Source organism: Xiphias gladius, chromosome 15, assembly GCF_016859285.1.
Source record: "Xiphias gladius isolate SHS-SW01 ecotype Sanya breed wild chromosome 15, ASM1685928v1, whole genome shotgun sequence".
Lineage (NCBI taxonomy): Eukaryota > Metazoa > Chordata > Actinopteri > Istiophoriformes > Xiphiidae > Xiphias > Xiphias gladius.
The window spans coordinates 24,088,124-24,100,067 of record NC_053414.1 but is presented as its reverse complement, the minus strand read 5'-3'; the positions used below and the strand labels follow the sequence as shown (position 1 = coordinate 24,100,067).

General features: G+C 40.8%; 1 protein-coding gene across 1 annotated transcript; it reads left to right on the top strand.

The window, feature by feature from the left end:
- Positions 1-807: 807 nt before the first annotated feature.
- LOC120800782 (somatostatin-like receptor F_48D10.1) lies at positions 808-9,383 on the top strand. Its single transcript, XM_040147136.1, has 5 exons — positions 808-1,389; positions 3,432-3,572; positions 3,766-4,038; positions 5,755-5,901; positions 7,610-9,383. The coding sequence occupies exons 1-5, from the start codon at positions 808-810 to the stop codon at positions 7,841-7,843; spliced, it is 1,377 nt and encodes a 458-aa protein (XP_040003070.1). The 3' UTR covers positions 7,844-9,383.
- The last annotated feature ends 2,561 nt before the right edge of the window (positions 9,384-11,944 follow it).

Here is an 11,944-nt window from a genome sequence, read left to right as displayed (position 1 = left end):
GTCGCTTTGCATTGGGAATGCACGACGTTAAGACACCTCTAGCAAAGGCATAACCCACTTATACGTTAGCGCATATTCACAACACAGGCATTATTAGAGAGCTTGTAGTCGAGCAGATCTGTCGTGCGTAAGAGCCGTGGCACTGTCCCAATTGATACTCCAGCTCGACGCACGACGAGCTGGCAGTGTCTGTGTGTTGGCAGTGTGAGCTAGAATGAGACGACGATGATTTAAAACTGTTAAAAACCCAAAGACACCACAGAGGCGACAACGACGATACTTCGCCATTGGTGGCTCACCGGCTTGTGGTGCGTAATTACGGATACGACTCCTTGCGAAAACTACTTTTATGTTATCTTGGAATGTAGGATGCATGGCAACACATCTTTCTCTTTGGAGTTGGCTCATGAAGCGAGGCGCGCAAGAAGAAGACACACACATGCACACAGGGTATTTCCAACGATAAAGCACCGGTAAGTGAATACACCATGTTCTCAGCTGTGCTCGGATCGAATATTTGCATACTGTGAGTCACTCTCTCTTTCTTGCGCGCACACATACAAACTTAAATTTGAATCAAATTTGACTGTAAATCAGATAGATTAAGCCCATTTTCTTCGTTTTTAACGGATACTCTTAAGTGTGCTGGCTGCTGACTCTCCTTCTCCTGATCTGTTCCAGAGTAAGTATAGCAACTAACAGGGTAGAAGTAAATACTTTTTTTTATAAATCCATGAAAACAGGAGGAAACAAATCTACAGCTAGACTGTGTGGCACCATCCTCCCTCTTCATTTCTGAAAGCTACAATGGAGCCCCTAGACCAGAACCGCTGGATTCCCCTCTCGACAGACCTCAATTGCTCCTATACAGCAACTCCCTCACCCTTCCCCTTTTCTTATCCTCGCCTCTTCAACATCTCCTCCAACCTGTCCACTCAGAGTGTCCCCTTTCACGGCAGCAGCACTCTGATGACTGCCGTCATCTCCCTCACAGTCTTTATGGTGGGTCTGACAGGCAACACTCTGGCCATCTATGTGGTGCTGCGCTATGCCAACATGAAGACAGTCACCAACATCTACATCCTTAACCTGGCTGTGGCTGACGAGCTCTACATCATTGGGCTCCCCTTCCTCACCACGCAGAACGTGCTCTCCTATTGGCCCTTTGGCTCCTTCCTGTGCCGTGTGGTCATGACTGCAGACTCTATGAACCAGTTCACGTCTATTTTCTGCCTGACGGTCATGTCCATCGATCGTTACCTGGCTGTGGTTCATCCAATCCGCAGCACCAAGTGGAGACACCCCCGTGTGGCCAAGGTGGTGAGCGCAGCTGTGTGGGCCGTGTCCTTTGTGGTGGTCCTGCCGGTGGTCATTTTCTCTGACGTCCAGGTATCAAAACCAGTCCTGGTTTCCAATTTGTCTTTGTATGTCCCAGTGCAGGTCAAAACTTCAGATAGGACGACCAAACACAGCCAGCAACACCAAACACAGCAGTTCCCTCTCATAATCGCAGTTATAAGGCAGCTATTCAAAGAGCCACAGTTGTGGTTCTGCAGTATATTTTAAGTCATTAACTACAAATTGCCTGTCTTACTAATTATATTTCCCCAAAGCATCATTATATCATTTGTAAATTGAACTTTTTTAACTAGCTAGGCTTTATTAAGATGAAAATGATCTATTTTAAGAGTGTCTTTGCCAAACAACCATGAACAAAAATGAGATAAGAACTAACAACAATAAAGATAACACAGAATATATGTCACAAATCAGAATTAAAGGAATAGTTTTGTGACATTTTGTGAAATACACTTATTGCTTTCTTGCCAAGAATTAGAAAAGAAGATCCACCACTCATGACTGTATTCTAAATATACACCGATCAGCCACAACGTTAAAATCACAGGCAGGTGAAGGGAATAATATTGATCATCTTGTTAAAATGGCACCTGTCGAAGGTGGGATATATTAGGCAGCAGGTGAACAGTCAGTTTGTGAAGTTGATGTTTTGGAAGCAGAAAAAATGGGCCAAATTGTGATGGCTAGACAACTGGGTCAGAGAATCTCCAAAGTAACAGGTCTTGTGGTGTGTTCCCTGACCGGCTGTCTGTGTGTGGTGGCCTGGGGAACAGATGGCAGCAGGGTGCACTATGGGACGGCAGTCTGATGCTCTGGGCAATGTTCTGCTGGGAAACCTTGGGTGCTGGCATTCATGTGGACATTACTTTGAAACTTACCACATACCTAAACATTGTTGCAGACCATGTCCACCCCTTTATGGCAACGGTATTTCCTGATGGCAGTGGCTTCTTTTCAGCAGGATAATGCACCCTGCCACACGACAAAAAATTTTCAGGAATGGTTTTAAGAACGTGGCAAAGAGCCACGATGTCATTCCCCAGATGTCAGTCTGATCGATCATCTGTGGGATGTGCTAGAAAAACCAGTCCTATCCATGCAGGCCCCACCTTGCAATTTACAGGACTCAAAGGATCTGATGCTAACATTTCGATGCCTGAAACCAAAGGACACCTTGTGTCCTTGTGGAGTCCATGCCTTGATAAGTAAGAGCTGTTCTGGTAGCGCGACGGGGACCTACACGATATTGGTGGTTTTAATGTTGTTACTGACTAGTGTAAAGCCAGACGCCAGACGCATAGCTTAGCACAAAGATTGAAAAAAAGGAAGTAAAATAGCCTGGGTGTGTATGAAGACAATAAATTCCACATATCAGCACCTTTAAAACTCACTAATAATACAGTATATTTCAGGTGTTTAATTTGTACAAAAACTGAAATGTAAAAATGCAATTTTGCCATTTTTCAGGAGGGCTTATGCGCTGGACTATTTCTTGTCTCTGCTGGTTTCCTGGCAACTGGTCTTTGCCATGAAATATAGAGGCACAGGTAGGCGCTAGTAGACAATCTCTGTGCAAAGTTAAGTTAACCGTCTCCTACTGGCCATAGCTTCATAATTTACAGACAGACATGAGTGCGGTATCAGTTTTCTCATATAACTCTCAACAGGATATCAAAAAAGTGTATTTCCCAAAATCTTTCACTATTCCTTTAAACAACACATAGTACACTTTTACTATCAACACTGTCCATAAAAAGTTACTTGTTGGTTTGACAGTTATTTTCTGTTAACACACAAACTAAACACGGTAATGTCCGGTAATGTCCTCCACAATGCAAAACGTGCTTCTTTAAAACCCCAAAAAGTAGATAATTTCATTTGCATTTCTAAAAACATCCTCTCCTGCATAATTTAAGGGCTTTGCAGTTAAACGCTTGCGCCTCAAAGTGCAATGTTTAACTTCTCTATTTTACTCACTTTCGGACTGAGCAGATAACGATTGAATTTTTAATTTGCTATAGTTGTGTCCTTTAATATCTAAATTTTACTCAGCTTATTTCCTTTCCCTTTAGGAAACATTTAACTCCTGCAACATGATCTGGCCAGAGCCGAAGGATGTGTGGTCAACAGCCTTCATTCTTTACACTGCCACGGTGGGCTTCTTTGGACCGCTGCTCATCATTTGCCTCTGCTACCTCCTTATCGTCATCAAGGTGTGTAAGTGTGTTCATGAAGCTGATTAAAAAAGCTTGTGTATAAATTCATACTGTAATCTGCATCCACATAATGATAACTTCCATCATCCTCTACATCCTCCCCCTCATTTTCATCATCATCATTATCACTCTCATAGTCATCCTCTTCACCATCATAATAATCAAACTATCTTTGGTGTTTTCCCTGCAGGTGAAGTCATCGGGGGCTCGGGCAGGCTTCAGCAAGCGTCGCCGCTCGGAGCGTAAGGTGACGCGGATGGTGGTGGTGATTGTGGTGGTGTTTGTGCTGTGCTGGCTGCCATTCTTCATCATCAACATGGTCAACCTGGTCGTCATCATCCCAGAGTCCAGTGCCACGGCTGGCATCTACTTCTTTGCTGTGATCCTTTCCTATGCCAACTCCTGTGCCAACCCGGTGCTCTATGGCTTCCTGGCAGACAATTTCAAACAGAGTTTCAGAAAAGTAGGTTGGATATCTTCTGGGTATCAACACTGTGAACAAGCAAGACTTAAATAAATAATTCAACATTTTGAAAAATACACTTATTTGCTTTAATTCCAAGAGTTAGATGGACAGATTAGAACCAATCCCATGTCTTGTCATGTGTTCTGTATAAAGCTAAAGCCAAGAGCCAGTTAGCTTGGCTTAGCGTAAAGACTGGAAACAAGGGGAGCCAGCCAGCCCAAAAACTCTGCCTAAAGGCGCACACACACACACACACACACACACACACACACACACACACACACACACACACACACACACACACACACAAAAGTAATCCACCGAGGAGTACCTTTAAAGCTTGCTAATTGTTTAAACCTTACAAAAACTGAAGTGTTATGTGCCAGACTATTTCTTGGCTGTGGACAGTGACTTTACTGTAGGTGAAGCCAAAATGTCAAACTATTCCTGCAAACCACATTAGTTTGAAACACTCTTCTCCATATTAGACTGTCTTGGAAAAAGGGCATACAGTTTAGACATGTTGCTTGCCTACTTGCGTCCATTCAATTTATTTTTTATGAAGTTTTCCGAACTCTTTAAACAATATCTGTATACTACAGAAATACATTTTTTTTCTCAAAGCATTGACATGTAGGACAAATGAACAGATGATGAAATACTACCTCTGGCAGCCAGGCCAGCTGATTATGTTTCTAAGCTCATGACTCATGTCAAAGTGTAAAAATATTTCCTTTCTGACTAGGCAGTGATTGGTAGTGAAAAAATGCAAAATCATCATGCTAAACAAAGTAAAGTTTAAAGGAGGTTTGGTTTGTGTTTATTTTTCTTCATTCTTAATTACTTACCCTACAAACTAAACTATGCGTTTTTAATTTTTCTGCCAGTATATCTGTCAATTTCACCTGGATGTGGACTCAGTTGCTCAGCTCAAATGTTACATAATACACTTTAGAGACAGCGTTCCAAACACCAATCCTACACTTTATTAGTAAAGCTGCTAATCGCAGGTGCATGGGAGATTTTTCTGTACATTAAAAGAGAAATGTTATGAAGAAACCAAACAACGCTGAAACAAATCCATGAAAATATTAACCAAATCAAACAAGATTATAAGATTTGGTTTGATTGGAAAAAGTTGATGTGTGTAAAGGCCGGGGTTTATACAGTATAACTTCCTGGGAGTGTCGCATAGCTCCAGTGGGAGTTTGGTATTGTATGGAGACATGTGATAGTTTTGCTTTTTTCATTTCCATGTTTCTTAAGAAAATTGTTTGACACTAAGCAAACAGTACTATGGAAGCCCATTTTCATCAATGTGATGAGAAAAAAAAAATCCTGTAAAGCTAATGAGAAATTTTCTCGAAATAATTAGTTAGTAACTCAAGCTTTGTTAGCGTGCTTAAGGTAGCTTTGTTTTCTCAGCCTAATGATGGCCTCCTTCAATTGCCTCATCGTTAGTGCAGATACCCCCCCCCCCAAATTAAAGCCTGAAGTCAACACTTCAAACACATCTTTATGACTTTGTTTCAAATCCATTGCAGCAGTGTACAGAGGCAAAATTACAAAAATTGTGTCACTGTCCAAATAATTCTACCCAACTGTATATGCAGATGGCCACTTGACCTCCGAGACAGTGGCTGTTTTCATTTCGTGGAGATTTCTGATGTAGCTTCAAAGCCACCACAGATAATTGTTATTGTGGCCCCGCAGGTGCTGTGTGTGAAAGCTATAAGGTGCAAGGCCAACGGGGTTGATGATGGCGACCCCAGTGCCCCGCGCACTGAGAAAACCACAGCACACAACTGTGTCCTGCTCTCCCCTTGTAACCAGGTCTACCATGATCCCCAAAGCAGCCAGGTACCCTGTGTGTGTGTGGTTGTTTGTGCTGTTGTGTGCGTAGACAATAGGTTTTTTTGGGGCAAAATGGTATTTAAGGTATTTAAGTGACAAGGAAAAACTAAACAATGACAGTAAAAATAAAAAAATTACACTACACTATGTGTACTGCAGCTCTGAGTCAAATGGGAGATGTGCATTATTTTTTATTCTCTAATTTAAAGGACAGTAGAGAGATGTTTGCATAAAACCAGATCCCTTCAATTATACACACACACACACACACACAAAAACACACACACACACACACACACACACAGGCGTATAGACACACACAAAGACAGTGCAGCACTCTGCATCTTCAATGACTCTGATGCATCATTTGGCAGTCCAACACTTCTGAATTAATCAACAGTGAGATGTGTGCGTGTGTGTCAGAGCGGCTAATTAAAGAAAGATGGTAAATTAACACTGGTGTGAGGGCAATGATTACGAAAAATTCTGAAGGCGGGAGTGCAAGAGTATGAGATTATTAGTTATGTGTGCGCTTGTGCATGAAAGAGGAAGGAATGAAAAAGCTTTGACTCAGTCTTTGCAGTGTGGGGTTTCATAGTATCCAATTAGATAACTTGTACAAGAGCAGTGAGGTGCATTATACTGACAGAGCGGCTATGATGAGACTCTCCCACGATGCCTTCAGCTGGATCAAGGTTATCAAAACTACAACTTCCTCCATGAGTCAGAGAATATGTTAGAGTCCAAGGGCTCAATTATTCATGTATGGATCTCTGGTTATTTTCAGAGTGTAAGTTCAAGTCATATCTCCTCACTTTCATGTGACCAGAAATGCAATGAGATGCTGATTACTACTAACACACATATATTTTAAACCCAAAACATATATTTCCAACCTTTTTTTTATACAGGGGCCATTTTTATATTGACAATGTCATCAGAGACCAGTTTCTCAGGACCGTCTGAATGGTATCGTATGCACAGTGGAAGTTACAGTTAGACTTTGGGCTCCCACTTTTCTGTGTGCTTGGTTCACACTCCTGTTCTCAAATCATGCAACCTCTTTTCAGGCATTATCTCTCTTGATCTTGATAGGAGTTACAAAATGAGAGAGAGAGAAACACAGAAGCAGAAAAAAGAGAGAGCAGACGGGAAAATGGGGCAAAGATTAAAAGGAAAGATTAAACAGAAACTGAAAGTTAAAGTTGTAATCCATAAAATTTTAGTCCTGATTGCTCTGGTGATACCTGTGGTAACAGCAAGTACGTTAAATACTAAAGGTCAGAGAATTGTAAAGTGTTAACTTAAAAGTAAACAGTGAGGCTGGTATCAATGAGATAAAATTACACTGCATTACATAAATACGTGTTAAGACAATTTTAATTCAGTGCGGAAACCGATAAACACTTTCAGTATATAGAAACAGTGTTTCTTCCATACAGGATGTATTCAGCAGCTGGACACACAATTATCATTCAGTTTTTTTGTTGAACCATATTTTTTCCTTGAAGCACTGTAGGGTTGGAAATCTCCACTTTAAAAATCCAGAAGTGAATTGACAATCTACTTTTTTTCCACCCTCCCCTCTCTCTTGCCTTCATCATCATGTCACTGTTGTCACATGTCATGCCACATTTTTTTTAAACTGCCATTTGCTTTTGATGCTTCCTTCCTCTGCTTTCCATGATTCTGGCTCTCTTCTTCCTCTCTGAAGATCTCTCCTCACCCTCCAGACTCACCTACCTCGCACACAGCAGCAGACCTGCACCGCTCCACCCCTGCCTGTCAGTCTCCCTCCACGTGCCCAGGGATGGGACCCACCACTACCACGGTAACCTCCACAGCAGCCTCCATGGTAACCTCCATGGTAACCCCTGCTGAACCTCCCACCATCACTGCCCTAACTAGGCCCACCTCCTCTTCCACCATACCTCCACAGCAGCAGTAGGCAATAAACTCTGGATGTCAGGTGTTTTAGGAAATGAAAAGAGGAGCTGGGGAGGAAAAACATGATGTGAAACTATAGAAGAGGGAGCAGAGGAGTTGGATTAGCTGATGAAAAATGGAAAACAATGATGCTTTTCACCAATTACAATGTAAAAATCCATTTCTTTGATTATATCCTGACTAACACATGCACCCTCATTCTACATGATTGGCAACTTTAATGGTCCATATCGGTGAAAGAACCTCATTAATATTTTTCATGTCTCTGCAGGTGTATCTGCACCTGTATGAATTACCCAGCTGTTAACCAAACCCCAGATTTCTCTCCATCCAGCCATCTAAGTGCCTTTTCAGCCACTCCCAGCAATTATCACAACTCTTAAATGGACACAGAAACATTTACACCTTCCTTCTCTCACTTCCTGTTAGTCTGACACAGAACATGTTAGAATGTATTTCCTTTTAAGAACCAAAAATGCCAAAGTGGACATATTTAAAGCCACTGGAGAAGATATCCTGCAGGTACCCAATATCAGAAATGTATTTTGGTAAAATGAGCATCAACGTTCTTTACTGTAAACATTGTGATTCAGGCTGAAAAGATGAAGTTATTTTCAGATAGAAATCCTGCTCTTCTATAGCTGTAATTAAACAGCTAAACAGCACAATGCATCCATTCAGTATCAAGTTTGTTTCTGTATTATAGTAAAAGTGCGTTTTCCTGTTTCAAACTCCCACTCACTTCACGTTACTTAATTTAAATAGGTAAGTTGTGATAAATGAACTTGACATCTGTAAAGCTTTGTGGAAAAAGTCTGCTTTAATCGCTTTTAATAACTTGCTTGCTGTATGTCAGCTTCTCAGTCATAGAAAAAGCGACTCTTTGCCTGCTGTATCCTGCAAACGTGTAGCAAGCTCTGAACACATAACCTCTGACCTCTTTGTATATATGTCTCTTACTTTTTGTCTTTATACACTTGTGTGTCATGTAGGTTTGTGCGTGCATGTACATTTGTGGCTGTTTTGCACCTAGGTACTGTAAATGTGTATATATTTTCTCTCTGCAGAAGCCGTGATGATCCAGGGTGTATAGCAGCATATATTGTTGCCAGAGTTATTGTATAAGCGCCTTGTTCACTGCACAGTAGACGCAATTTCTGATCAGAGAAGCAGCATATGACCTCACCTGGCACAGCCTCTATTAGCTCTGGCCTCTGAACTGCTCATATTGCAACCGTGTCCGCCCTTAAGTTTTTATCATGATAGGACAGTCCTGTGTTGTTTTTGGGACAGCATGGAGAGGCTTATACGATGGCCACGGAAAATGGATGGGTGGTAGATACCTTTTCAAATCTTACAGTGAGACACCTCATGTTTCCGGTCAGCCATACCAACCAATGAAGGCAACTATAGCAACAGTATTTCTGCCTTGTGCTCATCACTGTTTAACGCTAACAAGTCAAACACAACTAAACAAAGACAAAGAATTATAAACCAACTTTAATAAATTAGTGACTATTTGAGCTTCACAGCTTCTCCTTTTGCGGTATGGTATGTGATGAAGCAGAAATGACACACTCATCTGTTATTTTTGTAAATCTAAAGTATTGCTGTATTATCACTTGTGTAAACAGGTGCTATTTTCTGGTCATATCGTATCATCACCACACACGCAGTCCCTTTATAAAAGCAGTCGTCGTGATCAAAGTTAATTAGTAAAAGCTAATGACAAATGACAATGACTTTATTTTGGTAGCACATATTAGAGGGAGAATGAGTTTAGAATGATGGATGGTTATGCTTTATCAGCCAATTGTACTCTGTGTAAAGAAAGAAAATTATTGAGTGGCACACAGAAGGTTATCAGGTGAATATAATGAGCGGAGACGATGACAGAGAAATTAATGGAAGCTGTCTCTGCAGGAAAAAAAAAAAAAATCAAAGGCTGTTAAAAATAAAGGCTTTTACGTTCAAATACAGAGACTATGTTGTATTTTTTAGCAGATTATTTATAGTTGTTCAGATGCCTCAGTACTGTAGGTTTGTTGGGTTCTGATGGTATAAAACGGTGTGCTCATAAACCAAACATTTCAGCTTGCTCTCGTCACATAAATTCACCCTGACATCTGCAAACTGTCACTGTAGATCTGTGGAAAGTATAGAAACACAAGAAGTCCGCACTTTTGACCAGGCTGTGAGACAGACAGAATCAGCTCTGTAACCTCGGTGAGGAATACCTCCTACCCACATATGTACACACACAGTAGTGACAGTTACAGACAAAAAGGCTCTTTTTTTCAGTTAGCTTCTTACTACGATCAATGGGGTCCTATATTTAAAAGATTGTAGTATTTCTGTATTTTATTTCTCTTTGCGTTCTTCACACTGGTTTGCAGTTGAAAGCAGTGACATATTGAACTTAAGAGCTACAATCAGGATTTAGGAACACATGATTTAAAAATTGCGATGACAGGGTTGTTTGCTTATGTTTTCAATCAAATCTGATCAAACCACACGCACAAAGTCCTGAAGAAGAACATTAGCTGAGTGATTGTATGTTAAAATTTAAATAAATAATACCTATGGATATTTTGTTCCCCAAAAATTGAATTCTGAATGTTGCTGATTTAGTCAAGACTGTACAAAAGACAAATACTTAAACCTATAGTGCGGAGCTTTTGTCTCCAAGATTTCAAACTCTATATACTGGGGGATACAGAGAGACTTACCTGGCGCTGATTGGCTTAATCAGCTTTGTGTGAACTCGTTTGGCAGGTGCTTGAATGTAACGGATGTTCATTTATATGTAAAAGTCCCGCACTCAAGCTTTAAGATTTGAAACCAATTTGAAACCTTGAAAAGCTAAATTATTCCGAGCACATTTTAATCTGGTGTCATCGCGTGACCTAAGGAGGAACTTCAGCGTCAGGAACCAATCACTTTACTGACATGGAAAGGGTCAAAGTCATCAACCAGGAGTCTGGAGGAAGATCGTGGAGGTCATTTACTGTATATTTAATGCCAGAGACCATCTTTGGCCATGGGATAAGGTCAAAAGCTGCAGAATAATTTACTATATAATAATATAGTAAATTAACCCTCCCAGATATGTTCCCAAGGTCAAGAGTGAATTTCCATGATCAAGTTTTAGTCATGTATCGATTGGTACGTGTTGCAGCACCATTCTAACTTTATTCATTAATAATTTAACTCAGAAAGGAGAGGAATGACAGAAACCATATCCTTTTACTGTGTCATTATCTGACTTTGCGTGTCCTTGTGTGTGTCTTCTTTCCCAGAAAGGTCTTTAGAGACGACCCATCTTTGTAATGACCACCGACTGGATGTCAGGTTGACTCTCCCTCCCTCCTTCTGTAGCCTCTCAAACACTAACACAGGCAAATGTACCCACTCTTAACAGTATAACGTAATAAATGATACATTAGTGCAGGAAATAATTCATATTATTTAGTCCCCTAAGACTGACATCACAGACGTGCATGTGTGCGTGTGTGGGCGTACTTTCAGAGGAGAACATAGATTTTTATTATCCTATAAATGTCATTTTTTTAAACACACAGCTGTGAGATGAAAGAGATCAAAGGAGGACAAGCATCGGGCCACTGTCTTTATTCATAGACCTATAGATCGTGCAACATCAAGCCGATGTGGGAAATTATTCTGTGTAAGTACCCCTGCTGAGAAGGTGGTTTCCATCTTGGTTTATTAGTTTGACAGTCAGCAGGATTTTTCACAAAATGGCCGATACATTTACATGAAATACGGTGGACGCTCTGGCCTATGACCAAGGAATAATTGATCAGATTTTGGTGGTGATCTGCGTCAAGTAAGGGGGAAAAGACCATGTAGTAACTAGTGATTCCAGTAATTTAACTTGAACAAGACTCCAGACCCTTTCAATTCTGCCCTAGAGAAAATTAGTGTCAAAATGCAGAATGTCTTTCATGACTTTGTGTTTGTTTCATGGATGTCTTTGTGGACTTGAATCAATGAATGAGCTTTTGGTGATTTAAAACTTTCGGTTTGTTTGCTTACAATGTAACCCATGGGCAAATAATGAGACAATGATCTCCTGGGCACA

What these genes read in the sequence shown, in the direction of transcription:
- LOC120800782 (XM_040147136.1), top strand. Translation starts at nt 808, where the DNA reads ATGGAGCCCCTAGACCAGAACCGCTGGATTCCCCTCTCGACAGACCTC. An exon ending in ACCTCCTTATCGTCATCAAG is followed by an intron (nt 3,573 to 3,765) that starts GTGTGTAAGTGT and finishes TTTTCCCTGCAG; the next exon opens with GTGAAGTCATCGGGGGCTCG. An exon ending in TCAAACAGAGTTTCAGAAAA is followed by an intron (nt 4,039 to 5,754) that starts GTAGGTTGGATA and finishes GTGGCCCCGCAG; the next exon opens with GTGCTGTGTGTGAAAGCTAT.